The sequence below is a fragment of the Dama dama genome, chromosome 20 (genome assembly GCF_033118175.1).
Source record: "Dama dama isolate Ldn47 chromosome 20, ASM3311817v1, whole genome shotgun sequence".
NCBI classification, from domain to species: domain Eukaryota; kingdom Metazoa; phylum Chordata; class Mammalia; order Artiodactyla; family Cervidae; genus Dama; species Dama dama.
In genome coordinates, this window is record NC_083700.1 from 2,896,657 (window position 1) to 2,910,626 (window position 13,970).

General features: G+C 51.7%; 1 protein-coding gene across 2 annotated transcripts in view; it reads right to left on the reverse strand.

The window, feature by feature from the left end:
• Positions 1–2,832: 2,832 nt before the first annotated feature.
• Positions 2,833–13,970, reverse strand: part of CD247 (CD247 molecule) — an 83,215-nt gene continuing 72,077 nt past the window's right edge. The window contains exons 2-8 of one of the 2 annotated variants that reach the window (XM_061120180.1): positions 9,342–9,445; positions 8,363–8,419; positions 7,696–7,776; positions 7,123–7,155; positions 6,318–6,374; positions 4,699–4,740; positions 2,833–3,999 (exon numbers count right to left, since the gene is read on the reverse strand). In XM_061120180.1, the coding sequence (XP_060976163.1) occupies positions 3,934–3,999; positions 4,699–4,740; positions 6,318–6,374; positions 7,123–7,155; positions 7,696–7,776; positions 8,363–8,419; positions 9,342–9,445 (440 nt within the window). In that variant the 3' untranslated portion in view covers positions 2,833–3,933. Of the gene's footprint in view, positions 4,000–4,698; positions 4,741–6,317; positions 6,375–7,122; positions 7,159–7,695; positions 7,777–8,362; positions 8,420–9,341; positions 9,446–13,970 lie in introns of both variants that reach the window. The other variant, XM_061120179.1, reaches the window with a different exon arrangement.

Sequence of the window (13,970 nt, forward strand, 5' to 3'; positions counted from 1 at the left end):
TTCACATTGTTTGAGTTTCTCTGAAGTTGTCATGTTGGTATTCTGGATGCTTCACATATTCCCACACTACTCCCCTACGCCTTCCAACTTATTTTTTCCAGCAGGTGCTCTCAGGAGTCCCAGGGTCCCTGTAAGCACGTTGGCTCCTCCCCCACCCTCACCCCGACTCTTGCACACTTCCCCTTCTGCCCCATGGGGCCCTGTGGCCACCACCGTGCTCCCTCCCCAGGCCCTAGTAGTTTTCTGGGACCCTGAGTCTGGTAGCAGTGGTCTCCTTCAGGCCTGAGGACTTTCTGTGATCAAACACACAAACCCTTGATTGACCTGTGGGAGAAGTCTTCACAACTCCCCTCTCACTGTGTGTTTGACTTCAGAACTGGCATTAAACTTGACTTTTTCCAAACTGATGGTTTAAACTGCCGTGCGCCTCTAGCATTTCTTGCCAGGCCCTGAACACTCATTCTCCGGTGTCCTTTGAAGGAAGGTGATCCTGCTTGAATTTGGCCTCTCGTTCTCCTGTCTGATGGTTCACAACTTAGCTCCCTCTGGCTTCTTAATAGCCAACATTTAGTGTCTTAGTGCAATTTAGTTGACTACATAAAAAGGAAAATTGGAATCTTAAAATGAATTTCCCAGAGACAGGGAACTTCAGCCTGTTAACAAGCTTTGGGAGGTGACCTCTTGACTAGTGTGTATGAACTGAATTTGTGCATCCCCTTAAAGGAGGAGTCAGAGATTGAAAGAGAGCTCACACTGTGGCCTCAGGTTTTGCTTGCTGTCCTGAAAGGGGCCCAAAGTGGAAGACAAAGACTGGCTTCTTCTCTCCCCACTTCCTATGTCAAAGAATGCCTCACTCTTTCCCAGTCTACCGTGTCTCATATTTATACCTTGCTTTTCAGTTTGTAAAGTTATTTTATTAAAACAATTTTAATATGAGTCAGCTATTTGGTAGAGACAGCAGCGGGCTCACAAGCATAAGAAAGACTTCAGAAAGCAAAACCCCTTTGTCACATGCGGATATGAGGATAAGCACTGATTTCCACCTGTTTCCCTGTAGTTCTTTGTGAAAAGGTTATGTTCTAACCCACTCCAGAGGTATCTGCCAAGCAGAATTACTCATGAAAGGATGTGAGTTTTCTTGCTGAAGCCTTTTCTCTCCCCAACGACTAGGGCCACTCTCAACTTGATGTGGGGCTTTGTTCTGCCGGTACATCCACTCCCCTCTCCCACTGGCCTTCTCTTGTGTAGTTGTCTTGCACAAAGTCCAGTAAGTCCTATACCCCGGCCACCCTGGGCAAGCTCCGGCACCCATAGCTTACAGCCAGCTTTCCTCCTACTTCGTGAGTCAAAATCTTGACAGAATTAGGTCAAATTCTTATTTTCAGGCCAGCCATATGGGTCATACACAGCCTATATGAAACTTAGCTGACCTTAAAACTAGGTATGAGGTTGAGGCTTATTCATGTTGACTAACAGAGGAAGCTAACTTCAGTTTTTAAGATGCCCGATGAGAAGATGATAAAGAAGCAGCAGCCAAAAAAGAGCTGTCACTTGTCTTTATGAACTAGTCAGTGGAAGAGGAGCTAAAACAACATAGTGTAATTTGCCCCATGACCAGGTTACATAATCAGGGTTGAGTTTTCAGCCATTCTGTCCCACCTCAGAGGTCTTTTCCTTCCACAAACCCACAGCTTCTGTACCTTGGTGAGCTCTGTCCACACCCTGTCATCAGCGGCCACTCATCCCTGCTTCCACCTAAGGGTCCTGTGTGGATCACAACACTGCAGTGTGATGCAGAGTTCTTTACATGGTGTGGACAAAATCCAGCGACAAAATTTTAAGTCACTAACTGGGATGTTACTTCTCTAGCCTTCTTGGTAGCTTGCAAAGTGCTAGCTAGGTACAGAAGAGGAAGGTGCTAGTTAATACCTGGTGGATGGAACTGAATTCCCCTCTGAGGCCAGGATACAGATCAAATGCCTTTGTGAGGCATCCTGTCTCTGTGAATTGCCTGGCAGAGAGGCACATCACTTCTGTTGAAATCCCAAATGCTCAGGGGCTTTTAATAGCCATGGCCTTGCATTTCAATGTCTTTTTTTATTTCAAAATCTATCCAATATTAATTGCTGGCTTCATGAGTTCTTTAAGTTGCTATGTCATGTCCAACTCGGGAGACCCCCATGGACTATGGCACACAGGCTCCTCTGTCCATGGGATTTCCCGGGCAAGAATACTGGATGGAGTGGATTGCCATTTTATTCTCCACGGCATCTTCCAATGTCTCCTGCATTGGCAGGCAGATTACCACTGAGCCATCTGGGAAGGCTTATTGAGTTAGGGCCTTATAAACAGCCACTACAGTTAAGACAAAATACTGCTGGGGACAGGGTCACTTTCGGGGGCAGAATCTGACCCCCAAAATGTTTTTTTGTCCCTTCCCCATACCTTACAGACTGAGGTTGTGTGCTGTGGCATTGGCGGCTGCTCATAACCCCCAACACCCCCTGCTAACAGCACTCTCTCTCCTGACACCTGGATCCTCGGATGGCGCCTCTCCCGTTCTCCCACCTGCACAAAGTTACGCCATGCGGTGAGCCCTGCACCCAGGCTCTCTCCTACCACCTCCCACAGGCCGTGCCCACCGTGTTGCCCCAGGCACAGCCTGGGCTGGCCACTGGCTGCATCCTGCTTTCCTGCATGTTCCAGGGAACCATCCTGTTCTCTCCCAAGAATCAGCAGTTCTGCCCCCACTGCAGGGGCAGCAGGCTGATTCCTTGATGACTAAATGACCATTGTAGGCTTGACTGTCTAAATGAAGCTTACAGTAAAGCATTTTCACTAAAGTTATTTATTATGCAAAAGAGTAAGGCTCTAGCAAACCAGTATAAATTAAGACCAAGCAGAGTGGGTTTTCCATCCATCACCATGTGCCCTTTTATTACACAGCTCTGTTCTAACACGTCAGCTGAGGCTCTTTTTGTGATGCCACTGTCCTTTGGGATCTTTCTAGGTTCGAGCTATACCAAGTCGTCCTTCAAGGCCTTGCCCGTTTGATGAGATGGGTTTGTCTCACTCCATGAGGTGAGCAAGTGGCTGCAAAGAACGTGGTCTTGCTTCTCTCGCTGCCAGCTCACCTGTTCAACATCTGCAATGACACCGCTCTGTTCTTTCATCCCAGACTCTTCACAGCTCGCTTCCCTATGAGAGCATGGGCTCCTTGAGGGCAAGGCTGGGCCTGTTCATCTCTCGGTCCCAAAAGAGGGCCTGGCATACAGGTTCTATCACGGGGAATGCACACTTGATCGCAGGAGGGCTCCTTCACACCCCTCCCCAGGCCTCCGGCTCCCCTGCTCCCACCCCTCATCTACCAACTGCCACCTACTCCCACCTTCCCCTCTGCCCCCTTCCTGGCCCAATCACCAGTTACCTTGAAATTAGGGGGCACGGTAACAACTGAAGCCAAATTTACAGCAGCAGCAAAGCTACTCAAAAGCTGACAGAACGATACAGACTATTAGGACAGGCACTAACATTTGTGGTTTCTCTGGGAACTTTACAAAACACACCCTGAATTCAGTTATGTTTGAGAAGGAGGGGGCCCGGCTCCCAGTTAAGAGCCTGGAGCTGCAGGGAGCAGGGCCTGCCTACAGTCTCCCGGAAACCAGAAGACCTGAGAACAAGGTGCGTTCACAGTGGACTCCTCAGGGAAGGGCACGGGGATGCACTCTCTCCCAGCGTCCAAGGACAAAATTCTGTGTGAGTTTGGAATTGGGTATGACCAAATGTTACAACTTGAAGCATCCCACTCATAAAGAGAAATACTTGGGTGGTGGAGAAATATGAGTGAACTGGGTTATAAATGCTTTATCCTGTATCTTTGACAATCTGGCCGTCTACAGGTCTGGCCTGTGAGTGCTGAAACTCCAGCAGCTATTAGCGAGGGGGCAGGGCTTGCATGTGGAGGGCGTCATAGGTGTCCTTGGTGGCCTTGCTGAGTCCCTGGGAAAAACAAATGAGAAAAGAAGAGGAGGTCAGAAGCCCTGTGTGGGCGTGAGCCTACCTGGAGGCCAAAAGGCATCTGCTGCAAGCTGGCCCGTGCCCTCCCCCCACACTCAGCAGCCCGGGAACTGTCCCCGAGGCCACAGCTGAGGGCTCTGTGTTTTAGAGAGGCTGGCTGTGCTCAGGGTACACAATTCACACCAATTTGCAAAAACTAAGCACCCGACTGCAATAACATTTTCTTTTTAAAGTTATTCTTCTTGGTTGGTTTACTTCAGTCTTCTCACCCACCCTACTAGGTGTGAGGATAAGGCAGGGTAAGGCCTCTGCAAGGGCCCAGAGCAGTGGAGAAAGAGGCAGGAAATGACTTGTTCGGTGTCCTTTACTCAAGACCACACAGCCTCTGGGCAACTGCCACCTGTCTGCCTTGGTCTGTTCCCCCAGGGCTCCCCTTGCCGCCTCCTTAGAGTCAAGTGATGTGCTTGAAAGGCTGAATCCCAACCCTGCCTCAGGGACTGACTGGCAGAGCAGTCACTACAGGCCCAAATGGGTGCCCTTGGCTTGCCAAGTTCAGCTGCTGAAGAGCTGGCACTGCCAACAAGAAACACAAGGGGGACTGAGCGTGGTCCTGGTTAGACGGCGCCGTCCTGGGAAGCAGGGCCGGCAGTGCAGACCAGAGGCACCGCCAGAAGCACTTACCTGGTAAAGACCGTCCTGCCCCTTGCCTCTTCGCCGCTGGTTCTGTGGGAGTGAGACAAGAAAAGGCTAGAAAGTCAGACAGTTGGCAGCGGCCTTCCTGCTCAAGGGTCCTACTCGGAGGGCCCCAGATAGTCAGAGCTGACCATCTCCTAGCCAGCAGCCCTGCCCAGGGAGAGAAAGGCCCTCAGGTCACTGGTTAGACCTTGGCCTCTGCAGAGTAAGGTGAAGCCGGGCTCTGACGAGGCCCAGGTTTGCTCTGCCCGACACAGACCCTCATCAGATTCTTGGATCTGGGCTGCATGGGTGCTGGCCACACTGCCCACTGCTTGGAATAATCGGGCCTCCCTGCAGCTCTCAAAATTCTTGGCTAACTAGGAAAGTCACTATGGAGGTTCCTCAAAAAACTAAAAGTTGGATTACCATATGATCTTAGAAAACTACAATTCAAAAGGATACATGCATCCCAATGTTCACTGTGGCACTGTTTACAATAGGCAAAACAGGGAAGCAACCTAAATGTTCATCAAAAGATGAATGGATAAAGAAGATGTGGTACATATATATGACAGAATATTACTTGGCCATAAAAAAAGAAAGAAAAAATGCCATATGCAGCAAATGGATGGACCCAGAGATTATCATACAAAGTAAGCCAGAGAAAGACAAAAACCATATGATATTACTTACATATGGAATCTAAAAAGATTATACAAATGAATTTATTTACAAAACAGACTCACAGACTTATAGAGCAGACTTATGGTTGCCAAGAGGGTAGGGGGAAGGATAGAGTGGGAGTTTGGGATTAGCAGATGCAAACTATTACTGATAAAATGGATAAATTATAAGGTCCTACTACATAGTACAGGGAACTATATTCAATATCCTGTGATAAACCGTAATGGAAAAGAATATGAAACAGAATGTATATAATCACTGAATCACTTTAATTAACACAACACTGTAAATCAACTATATGTGAATGAAATAAATTTAAACAAAATTTTTATGTAGCCATTTATACTCATTGGGAACAGCACGTATGTCATGGGTACAAGCTCCAGCTGTGGAGTCTGTTCCGATTCTAGATCCCCAGCTTCGTGACCCTGGGTGAGTTACTGAACCATGTGCCTGGAAGGGCAGACGTCTCTCCAGGTTATTGTGGGAGTTAGATGAGGCCATCTGCCTGGAAAGCATGAGCCAGGCCAGCAGTGTGGGCATGCTGCATGTGCAGCTACACAGGGACCAGACTTAGAAGGCTCAGTGCTCTGCTCTCACCATCTGGACGTTCTTAATCGTGTGTGAACAAGAGGCCCACCATCCCAAGTGCTGAACACGCTTTGACACACATTAATCACTTGATTATTATTAGTGTGACAGATTTTACCTTTTCTTGCAAAGCATAGGCCACTTTAGAATTTAACTTGGTTTTTAATCCTAAAGAGCATCAGTCCTTTCTGAGAACCTTACATTCTATCAAGAGATGACACAGCTGGATTAACATTGCCTCTGGTGGCCATCCCATGGGCTTTTGCAGGTGACAGGAGGAAGGGATGGGACTCTCTGGAACATTCCCCACACCACCCAAGCCTGGGGAACAAAGAAAGAGCAACACTCACGTCACTCTTCATCCCGATCTCACTGTAGGCTTCTGCCATCTTGTCTTTTCTTAGCTCCTGAAAAAGAGGGCATGAGACACTGCTTTTACCAACCAATGTAGAAAACTGTGGACTCCCCTGCAAAAGGGAACCTCTAGATTCCCAAGTGGGGGGGTGGGTTATATTCAAGGCTCCAACAATCAGCTCCAACTCCACCCTCTTCCTTTGGAAACCTCTGAAAGCCAGCCCTTTGCATTGAGCTGAGAAGCTCAGGTTAGAACCTGAGATAAGATGTGGACTCCTAGCCAAAGGGCACACATGTTGGACAATGCAAGAGCTCACTCGAAGGCCCCAGAATTATTTATTTAAGCAAGTTGTCTCTTTACATAGCCAACACCATAGGAAGAAGTAGCTCTCTTTACAGTAGGTTACCCCCTGCACTGGTCCCCCACACACTGATCAACACCCAGAATGGGGAGGTTTTCAACAAGAGGTGAAACTCAGGGACTACTGTGGATCCTAGGAACAGGAGTCCCTCCCAGGGGCTTGCCCAGCTTGACCTCACTGTCCCTGCCGGGTCCCAACCAGGCTGACCCGGGAACTCCAGCGGCAGGCACAGGGGCCGAGAGAGGGAAAGCAGGCCGAGGGGCCTTCCTACAAGCAGCCACTGCAGGCAGCAAGCAGGTGAGGTGTAATTCGGCCCCAGGAAGTGACAGTCAAGTCAGGCAAAGACCACAGGGCAAGGAGCCAAACCTTTGTCCAGAGCCCTTCTCCAGCCCTACCCCCCCAAATTTCCAAGGAAAAATATGCCACCTCCTCTACTCACATTATACACGACTTCGTGGGGGTTCTTCTTCCTCTGCTGGGAGAGAGAGAAGGGGAAGAAGTTAGCATGGGAGAAACAGGAATCCAGGCCAGGAGAGCTGAGGCTCCTTCCCTCCGCCCCTTCCCCACGGCTGTGGGCTCCTCCTCAGCCCGTGTCCCCCCCTGGGCGCCTGCAGTCCCGCTCAGCCGCCCCAGGGCCTTCATGGCCTCATGCTCCCTCATGCACACAGACACACTCTCACACCCAAGCTGAGCTCTGCTCTTAAGACCCCACCTCCGGCCTCCTCCAGCTGCTCCTTTTCCCACAGGGTGTGGAGTCTACAGCTGAAAAGGCAGAGCTGCTGAGAGCCTGGTATCAGCGTTGCCACATTCATACTGTGAAGGCCAGTGTGACGCAAAGGCGCCCTGGGCAGCGGCGGAGGACGGGGTAGTGGCCAACGGCCGCCTGGCCAGGCCTCTCACACCACAAGGTCCAGCATGGTGAAGAGCGTGCTGGGCCCAAGGAGCCCTCCTCTAACTGCCTGGCTGAGCCCGCACACACACACTCACACACGCAAACACAAAAAGGCCTTACCGGTTTCCCCCCCATCTCAGGGTCGAAGCCCCCTCTCCTATCCAGGACTGCATACTCCTCTCTTCGGCCGACATTCAGCTCCTAGAAGATGCAGAGTTGAGTCAGAGATGAGAAAGGAAAGCTCAGGAGGATGGGGCCGGTAGGCCAGCGAGTTCTTTAAGAGTGGCGGCTCACAAAGGAGCAGGGACCAGGGGATCCATCGGCTACGATCATCTCGGAAAGCCTCTCAGAGAACATATTACTGGGGCGGGGGGGGGGGGGGTGGGGAGGTGCATGATCTATTCGATCAAAGTCCCACTGCACGGAGGCAGTGAAATCGCTTCTCCACCGCAGGGAAGATCTATACTTTCCTTTTCCACCCCCATCCCTCTGGTCCTTGAAACCGCTGCCGGGCGGGGCCTCGCTTGGAGCAGGCACCGCACTAAGGCGGCGCCCGCCGCGCAGCACATCGCTAGGGAGCGGCATCCTCCCAGCACTTCCACGAAGCAGGCATGGTGACTATCCCCGTTTTACGAGCTAGGAAACTGAGTCCCAGAGAGGTTAAAACAACCTGCAGGGCTAATGGCCGCGGACCAGACCCACAGCCGAGCCCCTGGCCGCTGTTCCCCCACGTCCCAGGAGAGGCGTGCACCTTCTAAGCTAGGCTCTCCGGAAGAGGCGGACTTACGTTGTAGACTGGGTTCTGGCCCTGCTGGTAGGCGGGGGCGTCGGCACTCCTGCTGAACTGGATGGGGAAGAGGAGAGAAAGCGCTTTACTTTCTGCGCGGGCAGCCTCGCTCCGCTTCTCCACTGCAGACGCGTGCGCCCTGTCTGCTGGGGCTGGGCCCCTGCGAGACCCCGGGGCCTGAAAGCTTCATTTCTGAGCCCAGCTGTCCTTTCTCCTCGCAGGGGTCAAGCGCAGTCACCGCAGGTGCCCCGGCGCCCGCCCTGCCTTCCGCTCCCAGGCCCGTGCCCTCGCGCATGCGCAGAAGCGCCTGCCTCACGGGCCGCGCCCACTGCGCTCCGGGTTTTCCCCTCGGCCCCTTCCTCCCAGGGATTCGGAGAACTAGTTAAGGGGTGTCATCTCCTATCTTGACCCCTGCGGCCGGGTGCTTTCCATGTGGCACTGTGTCCTGAGGACCGAGGCTTCTTCTCCCTTTGCCCACGCCACGGCCACCCCCACCCCCCGCCCCAGCCCCTGGCAGGACCTGCAGGGCCCTCGGTGAAAACCCATGCTCTGGGTTAACCTTCCCACGTGCGGATGAAAACCGGGTTTGAAGAGGAAAGGCTAGCCAGGCCTGGGTCTGCAGTTAGACAGCAGGGTCTGGAAAGAGACTGCAGGCTCCCACCTCCCTGCTCTTCACTGAAGCATAACCCCCTTTCCTGGCAGAACCTCGGCCTTGAGACGCCTAAATGTTCACACATCTGTATGACTCCTCACTAAGACTCCAGCGCCAGTGTACACTCATCCTCCCACTCTTGTCCTGCTAAGCGAAACACCACCCCCCACCTCTCCAGCCCACCCAGTGTGCACGCTTGGTTGGTCTCTGCTTTGCCCGTGGATACCAACCACTCATGCTTGAGACTTTCCAAGACCAAGGCCCTCTGTGCATCCACCGAGTTTTGGGGGAGCCCCTGCCCTCCCCCCAGAGGCCAGTGGCACCAACCTTCGCTCTCAGAAACAGGGCAGTGACAATAACGCCATAGATGAAGAGGATCCCGTCCAACAGGTAGCAGAGTTTCGGATCGAGCAGGCCAAAGCTCTGTGCCGCTGTGTCAAGAGATGAGATTGATTAGCCAGGTCCAGGTGAAGGAACATGTCTGGTTGGGGGGCGGCGGGGCGCGGGTACAGTGACAGGTCAAGGAAATCATGATGAGGGCTGGATGCATTCTCCATACCCCATTTGACCACAACCTCTCTCCCGCCTTGGCCCAGCCTCTGGGGAAACCTAGCCTGCCCCAGCAGGGGACATGGCACGTGGCAGGGCCACAAAGCCTGGAAGACAGGAAGGAGGTAAAAACTAAGTGGGGAGGTGAAATTGTCCTTTGTGCACACTGTGCATGAAAACACTGGTGCTGCTCCCAGCGTGGGAGCCCAGAGAGGTGCGAGCCCCATGTGAACCACGTAATCTGGAAGCCACCCCAAATTGCCAGGGGGCCCCCCAGAGTATGTGCTATGCACTCAAGTACAATGGGGTTGGGGAAGGAAGTACAGTAAACAGCATTTTTTGAAAGCTCACTACCCGTGAGAGGAGACACGGATTTAGCCTAGACTGTTCTTCCTGCCGCGTATAGCAACTCAAGTGTAAAACGGGGTGTAGCAGGCGTCTAACTCCTCCCCTGCCTGCTCTCACGGAAGCCGCGGGCCCGCGGCCGCAGTCTCTCCCGGGCCGAGGGCGCCCTCTCATGGCCGCCTGCAGGACTACCTCGGAACTAAGGGAGCGGATAACGTGCCCTTGAAGGCCTCCTCCTTATGATTAGTTCTGTGACTTGGGGCAAGTTGTTTACCCTATTTCAGCTGCCTCTTCTGCTGACCAGGGTGAAAACTATAACACTTCTTTAGTGTTTACTTCGTGCTAGACACAGATTTGATGTAATAACTCGTCAGTTCCTCCCAACAGCACCACGTGGACACAGAAGCAGGGAGAACTCCGGATTTAGTCAGGAGCACTCAGCAAGTAAGAGGCAGGCCAGGTGAGCCCAGATGGTGTATCTCCCCACCACCCCTCCCCACCCCACCCCCGACCTCCCGGGCCGAGCCCAGCCCTCCCTCTTGCAGGAGCAACGTTTTGGCTTCTGCCACAAGCCCCGGAGCAGGTGATTCAAGGCTGCACCCGAGTCCCCACCCCCAGCCCTCTTGAAACCTCTGTTCTCAACCCTTTGACTACTTCCCTAACCCAGGACCTTCCACCCCCACGCCTGCCCCAGGCACTGATTTCTTTGTAAACTTCCCATAGTCCTTGCTCAGAAACCGTTTTCTGTCTGAGTAAAGTCTAGCCCCGACTCAGCTCAGGTCCAGCCCCCACACAGGGTCTCCCCACACTGTCCCTCCTGCCCTAGCTGCCTGCCTTTACTACAGTTGGTTCCTCTATCTGCCTGCGGTTGCAAGTACTCATCTGCTGGAGTGGGACTCAGTCCGGAGTGGGACTCAGTCCCGCCGTCACAGCCCCTAGTGAGAGTTCCCTGTGCTGAAGGAGGCTGCCTCTACAGAGCACGCTACAGACACAGTGTGTTGGGTTATGAAATTCCCCTCCTCTGGGATGTAAGTGTTGGACAACAGTGGCTGCATTTTCTGCATTCTTGCCTCTTCCTTCACCCCCAACCCTATATATCTAGAGCACAGACTAGATATATGGAATTTTCACGGAAGATACCAGGCCTCCTATGCAAGGTTGGCCTGACCTCTGGCCCTGAGGTGGTGCGGGAAGCCGCTGCTGACCAAAGGTAGGGGATCTGAAGGCCACTCCAGGATTCTTGCCTGGAAAATCCCATGGACAGAGGAGCCTGGCCGGCTACAGTTCATGGAGTCGCAAAGATTCAGACACGACTGATCACACACACACACCACACACACTGAAGGCCTATGGGAGACAACCCAGCCCCCAGCAAAGGCCGTGTTTGGTGGCCACTCCACCCTAGCTGGGATAATTTTTTTTCCTTTTAGGACTGGAAGGGTGTCAGCGGAGATTTATTTGGGTGGTTGAGATTCAGAAAAAGGGTTGGGAGAAAATCGCTCAGTTGCCTGTCACATAAAATGAGAGCAGAAAAATTACTGGGCAGTAAATTTAGAACAAATAAGGAAAAATATTTCTTGGTGTTGTGCAGAGCCAGTGCAGTGGGGGAGAGGATTTGGCCCCTCCCCAGAGATAAGTAATAGGAACAGATTTCTTTTTTTTCTTTCTTTTTGAACAGCAGCATGATTTTATGACCAAAGACAAATGTGCTGTGTGTGGTTTGGTCAAAAAGGGATATTAATCGCCACATACACCCCAGGGTGGAAACTTCCCTCTGTCTAGTCCAGCTATGCCCATGGGAGAAGGAATGCGACTGATGAAGGCAGTGATAATCCAGAAAGTTCCTTGAAGGTACCCAGGGCCTAATTCAGTTGTGTGGTTAATTAAATATTTATTGGGCATCTGCTTGATGTCAGGGGATATTGAAATAGAAAGAACCCTGGATTGGGTATCAGGTGGGTTCTATCAATAGTCCTTCCTCTGCCACTAAGTAGCTGTATGGTTTTGGGCAAGTCACCTCACCTCTCTGGGCCTGTTTCTCCATCTGTAAAATGGTGGGTCATCCTGTCTACCTTAAGGGTGTGGTGAGAATCAAATGAGAGAAGGTACTGGTAGGTGTTTTTGTAAATTTCTTCCATAAGGATAACATGTCTAACATTTGAGTAGGGTCTTCTGAGTCCCTGCTCTTTTAGGGCTCATGTCTTAGCTCTTGAGGCCACACCCAGGTTGGAGGGGCTTCCCTTGGACAGCAGGCAGCTTTCCAAGATGACAACTCAAAGACAGGAGCCATAGACACTCCTAGGTTCTGGCTTCTTCCCTGCCTCCCCATCCCCAAGAAAGAGACCCATTTTCCTCCTTCCCTGAGCATCTTGTTTCTGTCCCCACCATATTCAGTCCCTAACAGAGGTATTTAATGGGTTTATATGGTGGCTGTTTTCCTAAACAGCAGGAGAACCTGTTTTATTTCACACTTCCCATCCTCTGCCCCAGATCCACAGCACCCAAGAGAACCCCAAAATTTGCACAAGTACCCAGATACTGATTAAGGGTTCTCATTCTCAGCCCTGGTCGCATGTTAGGATCGGCCTGGGGTCCACTCTGAGCCCAGTTCTCATTTGATTGTCTGGGGTGGGGACTGGGCCAGTGCACAGCAGAGCCGAGCTTCAGAGCAGCAGTGTCCCTCAGGCCCAGCCCTTCTCAGCAATACAGCTTGTCCCAAAACAATATAAATTCACTGCCAAAAAGAGACAAAAAGCAAAAGCAAAGCCTCAGTCTTTTATATGCACTGTAATTTTTGTGTACTGCTCAACTGTGTGTTATTGAACTTCTCTAAGCCTCAGTTTCCTCATCCATAAAACAGGATAATATTAACTGTCTCATTAGGTGATGGTGAGGCTTAATTATCTCAATAAGATAATTAATGCCTGGCATGTATTAATAATAAGTGCTCCGCATATCAGCTATTGTTATCACCATGATTTTTTTTTTCCCCAAATCACCACCAATATATTTGTTTGAGGGAGAAAGGGTCAAATCATGTCAAGAACTTTTAAAGCAGACAGGATTAGGGACACCGATCTGCCTAACTTCTGGGTGTTCACAACTGCACAGGTAGAGCGTGTGAGGCGACACCAGGTGACCAAAGAGCACGATGGGAGGATGCTTTCTGAGGAGGTGCTGCCTTCTTAGCAGAAAATGAGGACGGAACCTCCTAGAGCCCAGTATCCTCCTCGCACGGGCCAGGACATGATAGTGACCTGGTGAAAAAGAATCTCACCCTATTTGCAAAGCAAAAGAGCAGAGCTCCCAGCTGAGCTGCAGAGTGAAAGCTGGGGGTGGAATCTGACCCCATGATCCTTCCCCTCCAATCCGGGCCTCCACAGACCACTCTGTGATCCCCTGCACAAGGCAGACTCAGCAAATCTGTGAAGTTAGGACGAGTCTTCCCAGTTCCCCAACCCCATTCCACTGTATCCAGGTCCAACAGGTGACCCAATCCCAGGGCACAGACCCAGCCTCTCTGGACCCCCACTTCTGGGCAGACACATGGCAAATATGGGAACAGAAGCCCAGCTGCACTGGAACCCATCTGAATACTGACAGGTTGCAGTTGTCCTACAGGTGCTCCAGGACCAGTCCTCACCCAAGGTGGTCAGGCTGAAATAGAGCAATTATTTAGGTGATTCCAGTTTCTCCAGGGCATAACACAACCTGGCAGAAAAGAAGGCTGGAGCTTCAGAAGAGCTGACTCTGCACATCCAAGTGCCTCCTGCCGTGGATCCGGGATCAGAACACAGGGAGCGAAGGGGACCCAGTCTGGGACCTGCGGCTGTTCACCACCGTGAGACTGCCTGCCCGCATGCCCACTCCAGTCTCCATCACAAACGGTGTAGGTCCAGGTGGTCAGGGCCCACCTGAACTGGGAGCCTGGATTCTAGGTGTTTGCTAGCCTCCCTTTGTCCTCATACTGTCGTTTATCAGGTAGGCACTGGAGAAGTGGGCCAACAGCATGATAACCTGGAGCCTTCCTGCCAGGTGGCAGGCATGAAATGAAAATAAAAC